We start from the raw sequence: 14,593 nt of genomic DNA on the forward strand, positions 1-14,593 counted from the left end.
CCATGGTCATCATCCTGGGTTGCATGCGTGAAGTTTGCCTCACCAGTGAAGGGGCTCATATATCCGGGAGGTGGTGGTCCATAATAGTTTCCATATCCACCACCACTACCTCCAGCTCCACTACCTCCAGCTCCACTATGTCCTTCATCATTCCCACCTCCGGTGGTAGGTGAGTCTCCTGATCTTGTACTAGAGCTATCATTAGTATCAGCACGATGTTGTGGTTGTGTAGGATTGGAAAAAGGTGGAATTCCAGTGTTGCTTGGTGTTGGGTGCAAAAGTTCTTCGAAAGAGTCAGCGCTGCTAGATCCCACCTCCTCCTCTAATACTCTTTCTACATTTATCCCTTCATTACGTGCTTCTTCAGCAACTCTGGGAGCTGGGTTGCCTTCATCATCATCTAAATGAAGAGGTCTAATCCATTGAAAAAGTTGGTTACCCTCCGTATCATCATCTTCACCAACAATATCAAACACGTCTAGTGGGTCACCACGGTCGACATGATCGATTTCTGCTTCCTTATCTCGAATTTGAAGCTTCATGTTGTAGTAGCAATAAACTAATTTTTCCAAGCTACTATGAGCCAACTTATTTCTTTGCTTTGTGTGGATGAGTGCAAATGTGCTCCAATTTCTTTCACAAGCAGATGAGGAAGCTGTTTGTGATAATACTTTTATTGCTAACTTTCTCACAGTTGGTGCATCGGTCCCATACATGATCCACCATTCAGCTACAATGAAAAATAATGTTGATAAGCCTAATAACTCCAACAAATTCTATTATAAACTTATAGTGAAATATGTTTATACTCACTAGGAGACATATTTGTTCGAGCAGCAACTGATGTTGGTTCTCCAAATGTTCTTCTTGCATCTTTAAACCATGTTAGCTGAATACAATAAATTGTGTTAGTTTAATCCAATAAAGTAATTATTATAATTTAAGTAATTGTGTACCTCATTTCCAAATTGGCCAACTGCTGGTGATGCAGGGTCTAATTTAGAGTATACATTATGTACAGCACGTATAAGGTTACCATCATCTCCAACACCGGGTCTGTACTGGTATCGGGGATTCAAATAATATGCTGTTCAAAGAAACACATACTCTAATAAGATAAATAATATTTATGCAACTAAAGAAATGAATTGCAAATTATGACATAATTTATACCTGCTGCATGCAAATCGTGGTATAATGTTTTATACCATCGGTCTTCAATTATTTTTACGACCCACCTTGCACCATGTTTTCTTTCCAATTCATCCTTCACTACACGCATCAACTCATATACAGCCCCCATAGTAGGATACACTTCTGTGTCAACGATCCGTAAAACTTTGTAAAGAGGTTCAAACACTTGACACACATGTTCTGTTTGACTCCAAAAAGCATGATCAAGCACTATACTTTCCACCATACGACCTGTATTTGAGCGGCTGAAATTGTGGTTGGCCCAATCGTCACTAGTGAATAGTTGCTTCAACCCTGCTTTCTTCTTGAGTAGGCTGTTTAATGCAATATAGTTGGTGGCGAATCGAGTGGTAGCTGGACGAATAATTTCTCCTCTGCAAAATTCACGCATCTTTGCCAACAACCAACCGTGATTGTAAATATAATTAGTGATCGTTCTAGCTCTTTTGACCACAGTAGCAACATTCTCTCTCTTCCCCATTGCCTCAAACATAAGATCAATACAATGTGCTGCACATGATGTCCAAAACACATTATGATGCTTCATTAACTTTTTTCCAGCTTTGACAAATGCAGAACCGTTGTTGGTCACGACTTGGACAACATTATGCTCTCCCACCTCCATGATTACATCCCTCAATAATTTGTAAATATACTTGTAATTCTTTATATGGTCTGAAGCATCAACAGACTTCAAAAAAATTGTCTTGCCCTTGGAATATACCATGAAGTTGATGATAGATAATCTAGTCGGGCCGGTCCATCCGTCACACATGATTGTGCAACCATTAGTTTCCCACTTTGACCTCAACTTGTTAACATACTCGCCAATGTCTTTATACTCCATATCCAAATATTTGTTTCTTATCTTATAGGGAGTGGGAGGTTGTACTCCAACACCGGCCTGTTGACATCCCACTACCATATTTTTGAAATGATGTGATGAAGCCTTCGCAGCAGGGACATTTTCATAGATAAAGAACTTGCTAATTAGACGCCCCATTCCCTCCTTCACATTACCTCCCTTGAAATAACTCCAAACACTCTTTTGACGTGCGTTGGATGACTTATATAAACTTGGGGCTATTGGTGGTGTTGGTTGTGATTCTCTAAGACTGCCTCCCCGTCTCATTTGTGCACCACCACTTGTCCCGGAACCTTGTCCCCTATTAGGAATTTTATGAAGGTGTTATCTTTCCCATGCTGACTGTTTGGAGGCACGTAATGCTTGTTTCAAACTGCGTCGTTCTTCAGGTCCCATGTCATCATCACATTCGTCCTCATCGTCATCATCATCACTGTCAACCGCTTGGCCATAGACTTCTCCCCGTAGCCCAGCTCGAATATTTTCCATTCCTTGTGTCATCTTTTCCTTCTGCTGTTTTTTATTTTTTAATAATGTGCTGATGAATGCCTTCACTTCTGGGGGGACATTATCGCATCGTTGGACATTTTTTGCTGGATCTAATCCACTAAGATGGTACTTAAGTCGTGTCACTCCACCACTCTTCATTACCCGACCACAATATTTGCAAATTGTGCCATGTTTGTTTCCGTCTATTGGGTCGCCATGTTCCCAAGCTGGATCACGTTTACTAGCTCCACTAGACATCTTAAACGTACCTACATTTATTTTTCATGAAAATTAGACAAAAGAATTAAATAATAAAGTTATTCTACAGAACCTAAATAATAAAGTTATTCTACAGAAGAATACAATATGAAGTAAAGAAAATGATTGTAAAAATTTAAGTAATTAAAAAATTAATATGGAATAATAAAACCTAATATTAATGAATAATAATCCAATTTGATAAAAAAATAATCCTAATATAAATGATGAATAATATTCCTTTTTGATAATAATCCTAATATAAATAATCCTACTATAAATGATGATAATTATGTTTCATGAAAATAATCCTAATATAAAACATAGTGAAGAATAATATTCCTTTTTGATAATAATCCAATTTAATAATAATCCAATTTAATAATAATTCAATTTAATGAATAATCCAATTTGATAATAAAAAAAACCTAATATTAATGAATAAAAATGAATAATTCGTTTTTTTTTCCTAAGTTTTGGACCTTTTGGTTCAACCCAACCCAACCCAAGTGTGGTTATGTTTGAGATTTGGGCCTAAGGTCAAGTTTGGAGACTACATTGAGTGGGCTTTAATGAATAGTCCAATTTGATAATAAGCCAATTTAATGAATAATCCAATTTAATGAATAATAATCTAATTTTATAATAATCTAATTTAATGAATAATAATCCAATTTGATAATAAACAAACCTAATATTAATGAAGAATAATCCTATTTGATAATAAAACCTAATATTAATAAAATAATAAATAACATTAAACATATTAAAATTATCGTAGGGAATAATTATACAACATTACTTAATTACTTACAAAAAATTAACAAGTAATTGTTAACATTACTTAACTACTTACAAAAATTAACATGCAAGTATTAATTACTTAAAAAAATTAACATACGAGTCCACACAAATTTATTTGTTGTTGTATAAATTACAATAATATAAATATAAGTTTGTAAACTTACCTTAAATATGGAACCCTTTGTGTTCAAGCTTTGGAATGGATCTGGAATGGCTTTGAAAATGGTAAGGGAAATAAAATAATAAATAACATTAAACATATTAAAATTATCCTAGGGAATAATTATACAACATTACTTAATTACTTAAAAAAAATTAACATGTAATTGTTAACAATACTTAATTACTTACAAAAACTAACATGCAAGTATTAATTACTTAAAAAAAAATTAACATGCAATTGTTAACATTACTTAATTACTTACAAAAACTAACATGCAAGTATTAACATTACTTAATTACTTACAAAAACTAACATGCAAGTATTAATTACTTAAAAAAAATTAACATGTAATTGTTAACATTACTTAATTACTTACAAAAACTAACATGCAAGTATTAATTACTTAAAAAAAATTAACATGCAATTGTTAACATTACTTAATTACTTACAAAAACTAACATGCAAGTATTAACATTACTTAATTACTTACAAAAACTAACATGCAAGTATTAATTACTTAAAAAAAATTAACATGTAATTGTTAACATTACTTAATTACTTACAAAAACTAACATGCAAGTATTAACATTACTTAATTACTTAAAAAAATTAACATGCAATTGTTAACATTACTTAATTACTTACAAAAACTAACATGCAAGTATTAATTACTTAAAAAATTTACATACGAGTTCACACAAATTTTTTTGTTGTTGTATAAATTATAAGAATATAAATATAAGTTTGTAAACTTACTTTAAATATGGAACCCTTTGTGTTTAAGCTCTGGATCTGGAATGACTTTGAAAGGGGTAAGGGAAATAAAATAATCGAAAAGGCTCCTCTGATACTGATACTCCACCTCTTGAAATTTTTTCACAATGACAACTTTGAACGAGTTCACACAATAACTCTGAAACTCCACCTTTTAAAACAATATTGGCACACGGTTTTGAATGAAACCACCGTCCATGGTTTGAAAAGACTACTGATGATAATGGTAAAAGCTGCATAAAATTGTCCAAATAATTGTTCGTGTTGTCGAGAATATGGAGTGAGTCATGTGTCCTCCTGACAGGAGGAACCCACACACACACAAATGACCACCATTCATGGTCTGAAAAGAATACAATTGATAATTGTAAAAGCTGCATGAAATTGTCCAAATAATTGTAAAAATATTGAGTGAGTTGTATCCTCCTGACAGGAGGAACCCACACACATCATCACTGTCAAAAGACACATCGCACGCACACACAACGCACGCACGCAGACCACCTCAGTCTATCTCTCTCTCGATCCTTCTCGTTCTCTCTTCTCCCTTCTCTTCTTCCAAACACACACACACACAGAGAGCTCCTCAGTCTCTCTCTCTCTCTCGATCATCCTTCTCGATCTCTCTTCTCCCTTCTCTTCTCCCACACACACACTCACACAGAGAGCTCCACAGGTTGACATCGGATCCAAGTCCAACACACGCACACACAGAGATCGGACTCACAGAGATCTCCGATCTCTCTTCTGCCAAACACACACACGCACACAGAGATCTCTCGATCTCTCATCTCCATTCTCCGATCTCTCTTCTCCCTTCTCCGATCTCTCTTCTCCCAAACACCCACATACAAAGAGAGATCTCTGATCTCTCTTCTCCCAAACACACACACACACACACAGAGATCGTCGTTGATCGTGGCTCAGGCGAAGTCAGAGGTGCGCCGCTGAGCAAGGATCGTTCGTATTCCGCTTCGTCAGGCGAAATTCCATGAAACCCTAAACCCTAATCTCTCCGACTTCACCCTGCCTTGAATCGTTTATGCATGCGTGAAATCTGATGTATATTTGTGAAATTGATGTTAAGATTCGTGTTTTTGCAAGGTTTTTGGGACGAAACCGGCCCGGGAATCGCCCCACCGTCTCCGGCGTTCTTCTCCGACGTCGCCTCGGATTCCGATTCCACCGTCCATGGATATTTCGCCGATAATTTCCAAATATCGCGATATTATCGATATTATCAATAATATCGCGATATTTGGCCGAAAAGCTTGCGGATACCACTTTTAATATCGCCGTCCCGAAAAACCGATAATATCGGCGATATTTCGCCGATATTATCGGCATTTTCTTCCCTGGGCTTAGACCATTTTTAATAGGGAACTTTAACGAAAAGCACTCGGTACTATTCACTTTAACGAAAAATCACATTTTTACACTAAAAAGTCAATTCTGGTACTATTTACTTTATCCTTTATTTTGTCCTTATCATTAAAACTCAAAGTTTTCAAGCCGTTTTCATTAGTTTTCCTTTTTTAATAAGGTTTTGTATTGGCCCCTTAATTGGCCTTTTTATTGAATTGGATGGAAGAACTACACTGTATTTTCTCAACAACAATTTATTTGGAGTGATTTGGATATGAAAGTGAGTGTTACAATTGACAAGTTATCAAGCATTTTCTTGACAAATATCTTGTGATATGATATGCTTTTAGTGTAAGTGAAGTTGGAGATGCGTGTTAGCCTAAGCAGAAATTTTAGTGTGCGACAGACGGATCATGTGTCCGTGCGACCACGCATAAATAAAAAGTCACCATGCTTTCTTACCATACAACTTACTTTGTAGTCCCTTCAGTGTGAGAGTAACCGCATACGAACAACCATGTAGAAGAAATTTTCCAATCTACAAGGATCACAAATAGGCAATAAAAATGTGTTGAAAATCTTGTATAAACAGAATAAGTTAGGGAGAACCGTTAAGTTATTTTGGAAGTGCAACCATTAACGTTTGACTCCGAATCAACTCTTAAACGACAGGTTCTCAAAGCACTTATCTTTGTTGTATGAGTTGTAGAGTCGATTCGTGTGATTAGAGCACTACGTATGCTTACCAAACAATGACCACAAGTCTGCCCACAGAAATCATACCAAAAAATTAAAAAACTACCGAACACAGTGGATTTTGTGGTTGGTGGACGACTAGGCCATCCCACCCATTCTCTTGCGTAATTCCCCCCACCCCTTTCCGAATTAAAAATCTCTCCACCCCACTCACCCACCACCAACCCACCTTTCCCTTCTTTTCTCTTTCAATTCAAACTCTCTGAAATCTTCAAATCTCTGCATTTCCAACAATGGCTGGAGACAAAAAGGTCTACACTTTAGCTGAGGTCTCCACTCACAGTGACCGCAAGGACTGCTGGCTCGTCATCGATGGCAAGGTAATTTTCTAGCTTCTTCTGAGCTCTGCAGTTTTCAGTTAAATTTGGGGACTTTGCATCTGGGTTGTGTTAATTTGGAGTTTTTGTGTGTGATTGAATCTGGGTTTTGCTCTGATTGGATCTGGGAGAAGTGTTTGCTTGTGGGTTTTGACTTTTGACTGGTACACTGGAATTTTGGTTTATATTTTGACCGCGTATTATAGTAGTTAGATCGCGTTTGAGATATCTATGAAAACAGAGGAAAATTAAAGTTTAGGTGGTTGATTAGATTGTTATGAAGTTATGAATCAGATTGATAGACATTGGTTGAGCTGAGCATAGATTCCACTGAAATTGAACTTATAGGAGCTTCAGCTGCTGATGGATGTTCATGTCTTTTCTCTTTTTGGTGAATTTCTCGGCCCCAAAGGGGATAGCTTCTGCTGATACCGCACAGTGGTATCTAATATCTTTTAAAGTGCGTGATAGTTTATGGAGAATAGGTAGTTATTTATTCAATATTTTAGTTATTAGGGTGCAATGACTGATTATTTTTAGATAAATTATTACCGCACACTCCGTCTAATGTCGCCTTTGGGTCACTTATTTGTACGTCAAGTAGAGAATTATGTTGCTCTTTGTGTGTGTTTGCCAACTAATCCTGCGGATGTGACAATATGGAAGAAAGTAATTGTTAAGAGAAGGCAGAGTTACTAACAGTATGATAAAATGGGTTCGAACAGGTTTATGATGTAACAAAATTCTTGGAGGATCATCCTGGTGGTGATGAGGTCTTATTGGCAGTCACAGGTTTGACACAAACTTAATTCTTTCCCTTTTTGTATGCGCGCATCACAAAATATCGGTAGAAACAGAAGCCTGTTGATACCATTTGATTACTGTTTATGGTCCTAATATGATCCGTGGTTTGCAGGAAAGGATGCAAGTAACGATTTCGAGGATATTGGCCACAGTTCCACTGCTAGAGCAATGCTGGACGAGTTTTACGTCGGAGACATTGATTCGGCATCCATCCCCACGAATAGGAAGTACACTCCTCCCAAGCAGCCTTACTACAACCAGGACAAGACAACTGATTTCGTCATCAAACTCCTCCAGGTCGTCGTTCCCCTGCTAATTTTGGGCCTGGCCTTCGGTGTGCGCTTCTACACCAAATCGTCAACAGCATAAATGCAGAAGCCGAAGGTGAAGTGAGAACGCTTTCCAATAAGTTTATGACGGGGTCGCAAAGACCCTTTGTTATTTTTCGGCGTTTGGAAATGTTGACGATGAAGGGTTGTTAGGATATTCGATTTGCCTTTGCTTTCAAATGTGTTGTGGTTGGTGAAACGACATGTCGTGGGACTGATCAAGGCCCAATACACATAAAATTGTGACTGGTTGTTGGGGCTTGATTCAGGGGCCCAGTTAAGTTTTACAGACCTGCTTCTTACACCCAACGATTCCATCACTTTACCCAACATCCAAAAACGTTGTTGGGACTTGGGAGAAAATCAGAAAACAACGAAAAACATATTTTAGATAAAAGAAAACCCATGCAAGCCTCATGGTCGACTATGTCGTCCATCTCAGTGGAGAGGTTGCCGACATGTAAGCTTAATGGTTGACCATGACCTCCATCTTCATGGAGGTCGGCATCCTCTATGTAGGTAGAGGTTGCTTTGTATCACAAATCTCTTCACGGAGGCCACAACCAGGAGAGAAACCTACCTACTCTAGGGGTGCTACTAGGAACGGTATTTTGAGTTTCCTATTGTCATGTGTCTTAACTTTTTTACATAACAGTGCGTGATTAGCTAGAGAACCAACAATGGCATTCGTAAAGAAGTTCTTCCATGCCAATTGTCGCGACTTATGTTTTGTTTTTTCTTTACGCATATTAGTTATTAGTAACCTTACCCTTTAAATTAAAACGCTTCAAACCAATACTTAGAAAAATATCAAGCTAACTTTGCAAAAAGAAATATCGCAATTAAACTAGTTTAGTGTTTTTGCGTAAAATTTATAAATATCAGAATCTTTAGAATCAATTAGAATATAACACGTGAATGGTAAATGATCGATAATCTGTGTAGAATCAAATTCTTGGATGTAAGTAGGAACCCTCTAAGGTTTGATATCTATCTACTTTTGGAAAGTTTGTGTATGGTTTAGGGCCAAGTTTTGGATAATCTATCAATAAAATAAGTAGCAAAAAGCTAGAAGAAAAAAACAAAGAAAATAAGTAGCACAAAGCCAGAAGTACGATGTTTATGAAACTCAACGACGGGCGATGATCTTTAGGCACCTCCATTGGATCCTGCAGCTAATTTTTTATTTTAATTATTTGTCAATTGTGTAATTATTAACTTCAATTATTGAGGCTACTTTACTCCTCACCACTAACATAGAATCATAGAATAATACTTCCATTTTTTTGTGTTAATTCACGACTATTTATTTTGCGCCAATCGATGCGACAATTTACTACCAAAGTAATAAAACATATACTATCTTTTATTCTCTCTTTTTATAAGTAAATATAGCAACACTCATCTCTTGATAAAACTCAATATTTTTCAGTTTTTTCCACCTCCAGACGTTACAGCCAAACTGAAATGAATTGATAAATTTAGAAGATAAAATTAAAGTGTAACTCTGAGATGTAATTTTGGAAGAATATGCCTTTGAAGGGAGATTAAATGGTTAAGACGCAAAAAAATTTGTTGAGTGAGAAGAGGTAATATTTAAATATAAATAGAAACTCTCTTTCTTATTTGAAGTGAACAAGTAAAGTCGAGGGTGCGCACTGTCACATTACCAACTCGCATTTAGTTTAGTGCAAAGTTTCAAACTCAACTTACACTATCCTGATAACGATATACATTTGTAATGAGTTCGATACATATTCGTAGATGGCTCTATTATCGTAGCACAACTTTGTTCTCGCTTTGTCATCACATCATTTGCATCAGTTGGGATGTAAAAAAGTTTGTGAAATAAGTTGGTGCCCTTCATACTAGTGTCTTTTGCACCACCATATAGCCTATAGGCGGCCATGTTGTCACATTGCACAACTGTTTAGTCCTTTGGGACTTCGAGCAGCCAACACAAAGTGTTAAAATTAGAGGATAAGACCCTCCTCAAACACCAAAGAAAGCGTGGTAAAACAAGCAAAGGACCTACTAAAATGTGTACGGAATCTATCTGGACAACGAAATTCCAGCTAATATTTGCATTTCCCTCCAAACATTCCTCATAAGTGTTTCCGCCAAAACTTCGTCTTCTAGTGAGTTTCTTCCACTTTAAGAAGCAAACTTTGAGCAGCCTAGTAGCTCCTCTTCCTTGAGTTATTCTCCATTAATTCCTAGTTGCTTAGAAACAATATTTGATCAGATACATATATGTTTCCGTCATTTGATATGGCGATGGGAAGCATAGTGAGGGAGGAAGGCGTGCTGAAACTGGTGCGTCCAGGAAGGCGTTTGGAGGTGCACAAGAAACCGGTGACAGCTGAAGAGGTGATGAGAAGGTACCCCAGGCACAGCATAACTAGGCCAGACATCTTTGAGTTCCCATGGATTGTGGTTAAGCCAGAAGCAGTTTTGGTTCCTGGGAAAGTGTTTTTTATAGTTCCTAACCGCACAATTTATCAGTTGCTTAAAGCCAGAGCGCACAGTGATCACCTTCCTTCTTCTTCTTTGCTTGAACAGAAACAATCTGCGGAGGATCGAAGCCACCATCATGTATCTGAACACAGTTCTCCCCCCAAGGACTCTGCTGGTATGACACGGAAGCACAATGAGCAGAGACGAAGGCTTAAGCTTCAATTTTTTGCTTGTGTTACTGCTAGTGTTAGCCCTAGCCCAAGCGATGCTGACTCTGACAGAAGACTCCAAAAAGATATCCAAGTAGAGTTGTCATCCAGAAACAAGAAAACTCGGGGAGAATCTAAGCAGAAACCTCCGATTCATCCAAAAAATGAAACTAGACATCGTAGAAAATACGATGATGGCAACAAGGACATTGCTGCAAATTTTGCTGATCTTAATATTAGGGAGAGCAAGCAGGTCCCCTTGTTGAAATCTTGTATGAGAAAACCTGAAAGTGCTCGCAAGTTGCTTCGCCTTAAGGTAACTCTTAACTTGCCAAACAAGGAAGAGGAGCGACAAAGCGAGGCTACTGATTCTGGGGTGCAATTTCGAGCAGATTAGCCTGCAAGGCATTTTTTAAACTCTGTTTTTGTACGTTGATTATGCACACCAATGTTTTGTTACCTTACTAGAGCAGCTATATAAGTTTATATTTTTATTTGTTTGTTCTACATATCCAGCATAGAGTCTATATTATTTAACCTGCTACATTTTGCAGTTAAGTTGAAGTTTAATTTAACGATTCAGAATTTAAACAGCTGTAAAATCTGTACTCAACCAAAAGCATCACTTACAATCAAGATCTTTCCCCGCTATCGCTAACTCAAAGCACAAATATTTCTACAAGGAGAGGCCAAAAGAGGCATACAAAAGTGAAATTTTCATAAGGCTTGCACTTACTCAACCAGACATAAAAAGTTCCTGACAATGGGAATTATCTAATCTGTGCTTGCACACGTTCTCTCGATCACTTTAGAATTGGTTCTATAAGAATGCCTTGACGGAGATGTAGATGCCCTTGAAGAACTATTTGCAAAGAAACTCAGCTTGCCAATCTTCTTGGAGAAAGAACTCATAAATTTACGAGAGTTGGACCTTTGCATATCCCTCTTCATACAGACATGTTCTCTCTCAAGGTCATTTAGTCTCATCCTTAACCGGGCTAGCTCAAGTTTTAGCTCACGGTTTTCTCTCCTCAATGATGCATAGTTGTCTCGCGGAGACATTGCTGCACTGAGCGCACCACTGCTGATCCGCCAAGACTGGTGCATTGGCTTGGGTTCATCTTCATTAGAGCATCCCAAGGAATTTCTGAGCCTTATTTGCTCAAAATAAAGCACTTGTACGATCGACTGGAGAGGGAGGCGCTCGTTTTGTGCAGCGTGGGCACCAGCTTCTTGTGAGAGCTTTTGGAAATCAATCATTTTGCAGAGCCTCTTCCTGTCTGTATCGGTTAAACCTTGATGAGCCTGGCACAGGAAGAACATATATAATCAATTGAAACTAATGAAAGAATGCTAAGTAGAAAGGCATCTTAATCGAGACTAATGGCAGAGAAAGATAAGAAAGACATACTTTTAAGTAAATATCAATGGCTCGATACAGCCCATCATGAATTGTTCGTGCGTGCTCGGGTAAAGCATCAGCAATGACTATGAACTTAGCAAGCTTGAGGTTTGCATCAGGGGCTATTTCAGCAAGGTAGTTGTCCACCAACTTTGAAACTTTAAACAAAGCGGTTTGGGAAGGCGAATGAGGACTATCAGATTCGAAAACAGATCCATCTTCCATATCTTCTTCGCTATCATCTTGCTGAGAAAAGTTAACTAAAATCCTATGCACTGTATCCACATCAAATAAAGTATCGCCTGCGTGCTTGAAAGAAGGAATCAGAAGATCATCAAGAGTAGCAATGTCCAGCTGGGACCCTATCCTCCTCTCCAGATCAAGTCTGCAAGCAATTGTGCAATCAAGCATTACAGCGCTTCGCAAAAGCCCAAATAGGAAATTGATTGGAATAACAAGTTTCTCAACGGGCAGGAGGCTGACAATTGTCTCAACCACGAGTTTTTCATGCCCAGTTGGAGCTGAATTTATGTCAACTTTTGTCTGGCCAGACGGATTCCATAAGCTGGACTTTTTTGTCAACTCCTTCTGCGCATAGTTCACAAGAGATGCACCAATACTCTCAGGGCGAACTCCGCGGCACTTCATGGCTGTTATGACTCTTTCGTACAAGTCAACTCGAATAACCGAAAGATCTTCTATCCACCAGTCCCCATCAGATTTAGCTTGCCTGTTCATGTGAAGTCTCCCCGAGCTGCTATACTCCAAGCGTGAAAAGCTAGAAGCAATTTGCTCCACACAAGCCTTTGAGGCTATTGCATCTATGCAACGGCTAACTATTCTCAGCTCATCAGCTAGAGGTAGTAAACTCTCACATTGCTGCAGAACCTCAACACACATTTCAAGATTTTTGCAAACAACGCTTTCAAGGTATTCCTCAGTGCGCGAACCAAGATTATCTTTCGAGAACTCTTCAGTCATTTCGAGGTAATCAGAAGCACAACACAGCTGAGCAACGTTTGAAGATGTGATTTCGAAGTTAATACCATAACAGAACTTTGCTGCCAACTCAAATGATTCTGCACCTCCTGGTAGATTAAGAAGCTCCACTCTTGAGATATCAGAATCCCTGTGTTCAGCAACCAACCTCCGGATTCTCCCACTTCGAGAGACAAGAGGGAACTGCATTCCGAAACACCACAATATATCAAAATTCCATCAAGACAGTGAATTTTAGAGAATCATTTTGAAGAATTGAAAAGTAAACAAAACAGCTAGATAGTTACCTTATGTAATGAAAACGCCCCTCCATTCACTTGTATTGTAATATCGCTAGGAACATCCCGAAAAATCCTGCACAATATCAAGAAGTAAACATTCATACAACATGACACTAATCAATGAGAAAAAGAAAAAAAAGAGTTTCTCCATGCAATACATATCAAGAGAACAATCAGAAAGCATTCATCTTCTGTTTATCATGCATCAGCACTATAGAGCACATAATCACTAGGCAACACTTACAAAATAAAATTATAAGTACTCAAGTTGAATTACAAACATAAAACAAAAACACATGAAAATCAAGAAACAAACCATTCATTGTATCGCTGCTGCCGCGAACTCTTAGCCAAGGATAGCTGCGGTTGCTGCTGCTGCTGCTGCTGATGCTTGTCACCGCCGCGGTCCATGGAGAGAAAAAAAGGCAACCAAGAGAGAAAATTGGAATGTCAAGGCAAAGAGAAAAGAACGGTAACGGTGGGGTTGAAGGAGTGAAGTAGTGGCAAGAGAGACAGAAACAACAACCGAGTTGGAGGTGTTGATGTTGGTGGTGAACCTGCTTGGCCATTTTCTTCTGCTTTTTGTCAAACAGGCGGTGTGCAAAACATAGATTGCAATTGTCCAAAGCAATGGGCCTCTTTGGTGGGTCATGCCTTTCTGCCTTTAATTTCTTGGGGGGTTTTAGTAATCACACTCAAAATCTTTGCATAATCTCTTCCCGTTTCTGTTGCTTTCCGCTGGACTGGGATTTAATTTAGTTTTTATGTAATTAAAGGAGATGATGAGGAAACACAGAAAGCGGGAAAAATATCAAAAGTAGTTATTTTGGTTTGACACTTTGACATGTTTTACTTTACTCTTTGTCCCCTGTAAAAATCTGTAAAAGTGAAAGATTCCTTGAGTGAAAAATGTCCTCTACCTCAAAATAAAAATATATAAAAAAAGTAAGCAACTGACGTTTTACCACAGGAATAGTAAGAAGTTGCGCCCTTGCATGATGGTGTGGGTTCAAATCTCGTTGGTGACTAATCTAACATTTAATATAACAAGATTTATCGTCTGAAGGAAAAAAAAGAAAAAAAAAGTTAAGACAGTGGTAAAAAATTAAAAATAAAATGGTGAGTAA

At 37.8% G+C, this 14,593-nt stretch overlaps 2 protein-coding genes and 1 long non-coding RNA gene across 3 annotated transcripts; 1 reads left to right on the forward strand and 2 right to left on the reverse strand.

Moving 5' to 3' along the window:
- Window positions 1-2,471: 2,471 nt before the first annotated feature.
- Window positions 2,472-4,675, reverse strand: LOC139188328 (uncharacterized). Its single transcript, XR_011571696.1, has 3 exons — window positions 4,530-4,675; window positions 3,775-3,824; window positions 2,472-2,817 (listed from the first exon to the last, which is right to left on the reverse strand). It is a non-coding gene; the product is annotated as an uncharacterized lncRNA (long non-coding RNA).
- Window positions 4,676-6,525: 1,850 nt separating this feature from the next.
- LOC103445401 (cytochrome b5-like) lies at window positions 6,526-8,298 on the forward strand. Its single transcript, XM_008384409.4, has 3 exons — window positions 6,526-6,988; window positions 7,711-7,777; window positions 7,902-8,298. Exons 1-3 carry the CDS (start codon window positions 6,902-6,904, stop codon window positions 8,156-8,158), a joined length of 411 nt encoding a protein of 136 aa, XP_008382631.3. The 5' UTR covers window positions 6,526-6,901; the 3' UTR covers window positions 8,159-8,298.
- Window positions 8,299-11,369: 3,071 nt separating this feature from the next.
- On the reverse strand, window positions 11,370-14,244 carry LOC114827679 (BTB/POZ domain-containing protein At5g48800-like). The gene is made up of 4 exons (XM_029109904.2): window positions 13,783-14,244; window positions 13,473-13,539; window positions 12,196-13,368; window positions 11,370-12,089 (listed from the first exon to the last, which is right to left on the reverse strand). The coding sequence occupies exons 1-4, from the start codon at window positions 13,875-13,877 to the stop codon at window positions 11,559-11,561; spliced, it is 1,866 nt and encodes a 621-aa protein (XP_028965737.1). The 5' UTR covers window positions 13,878-14,244; the 3' UTR covers window positions 11,370-11,558.
- Window positions 14,245-14,593: the final 349 nt, after the last annotated feature.

Source organism: Malus domestica, chromosome 10 (assembly GCF_042453785.1).
Source record: "Malus domestica chromosome 10, GDT2T_hap1".
Classification (NCBI taxonomy): Eukaryota; Viridiplantae; Streptophyta; class Magnoliopsida; order Rosales; family Rosaceae; genus Malus; species Malus domestica.

What these genes read in the sequence shown, in the direction of transcription:
- LOC103445401 (XM_008384409.4), top strand. Translation starts at nt 6,902, where the DNA reads ATGGCTGGAGACAAAAAGGTCTACACTTTAGCTGAGGTCTCCACTCAC. An exon ending in GGCTCGTCATCGATGGCAAG is followed by an intron (nt 6,989 to 7,710) that starts GTAATTTTCTAG and finishes GGGTTCGAACAG; the next exon opens with GTTTATGATGTAACAAAATT. An exon ending in GGTCTTATTGGCAGTCACAG is followed by an intron (nt 7,778 to 7,901) that starts GTTTGACACAAA and finishes CGTGGTTTGCAG; the next exon opens with GAAAGGATGCAAGTAACGAT.
- LOC114827679 (XM_029109904.2), bottom strand. Translation starts at nt 13,877, where the DNA reads ATGGACCGCGGCGGTGACAAGCATCAGCAGCAGCAGCAGCAGCAACCG. An exon ending in GGGCGTTTTCATTACATAAG is followed by an intron (nt 13,369 to 13,472) that starts GTAACTATCTAG and finishes TTCGGAATGCAG; the next exon opens with TTCCCTCTTGTCTCTCGAAG. An exon ending in CCATTGATATTTACTTAAAA is followed by an intron (nt 12,090 to 12,195) that starts GTATGTCTTTCT and finishes TTCCTGTGCCAG; the next exon opens with GCTCATCAAGGTTTAACCGA.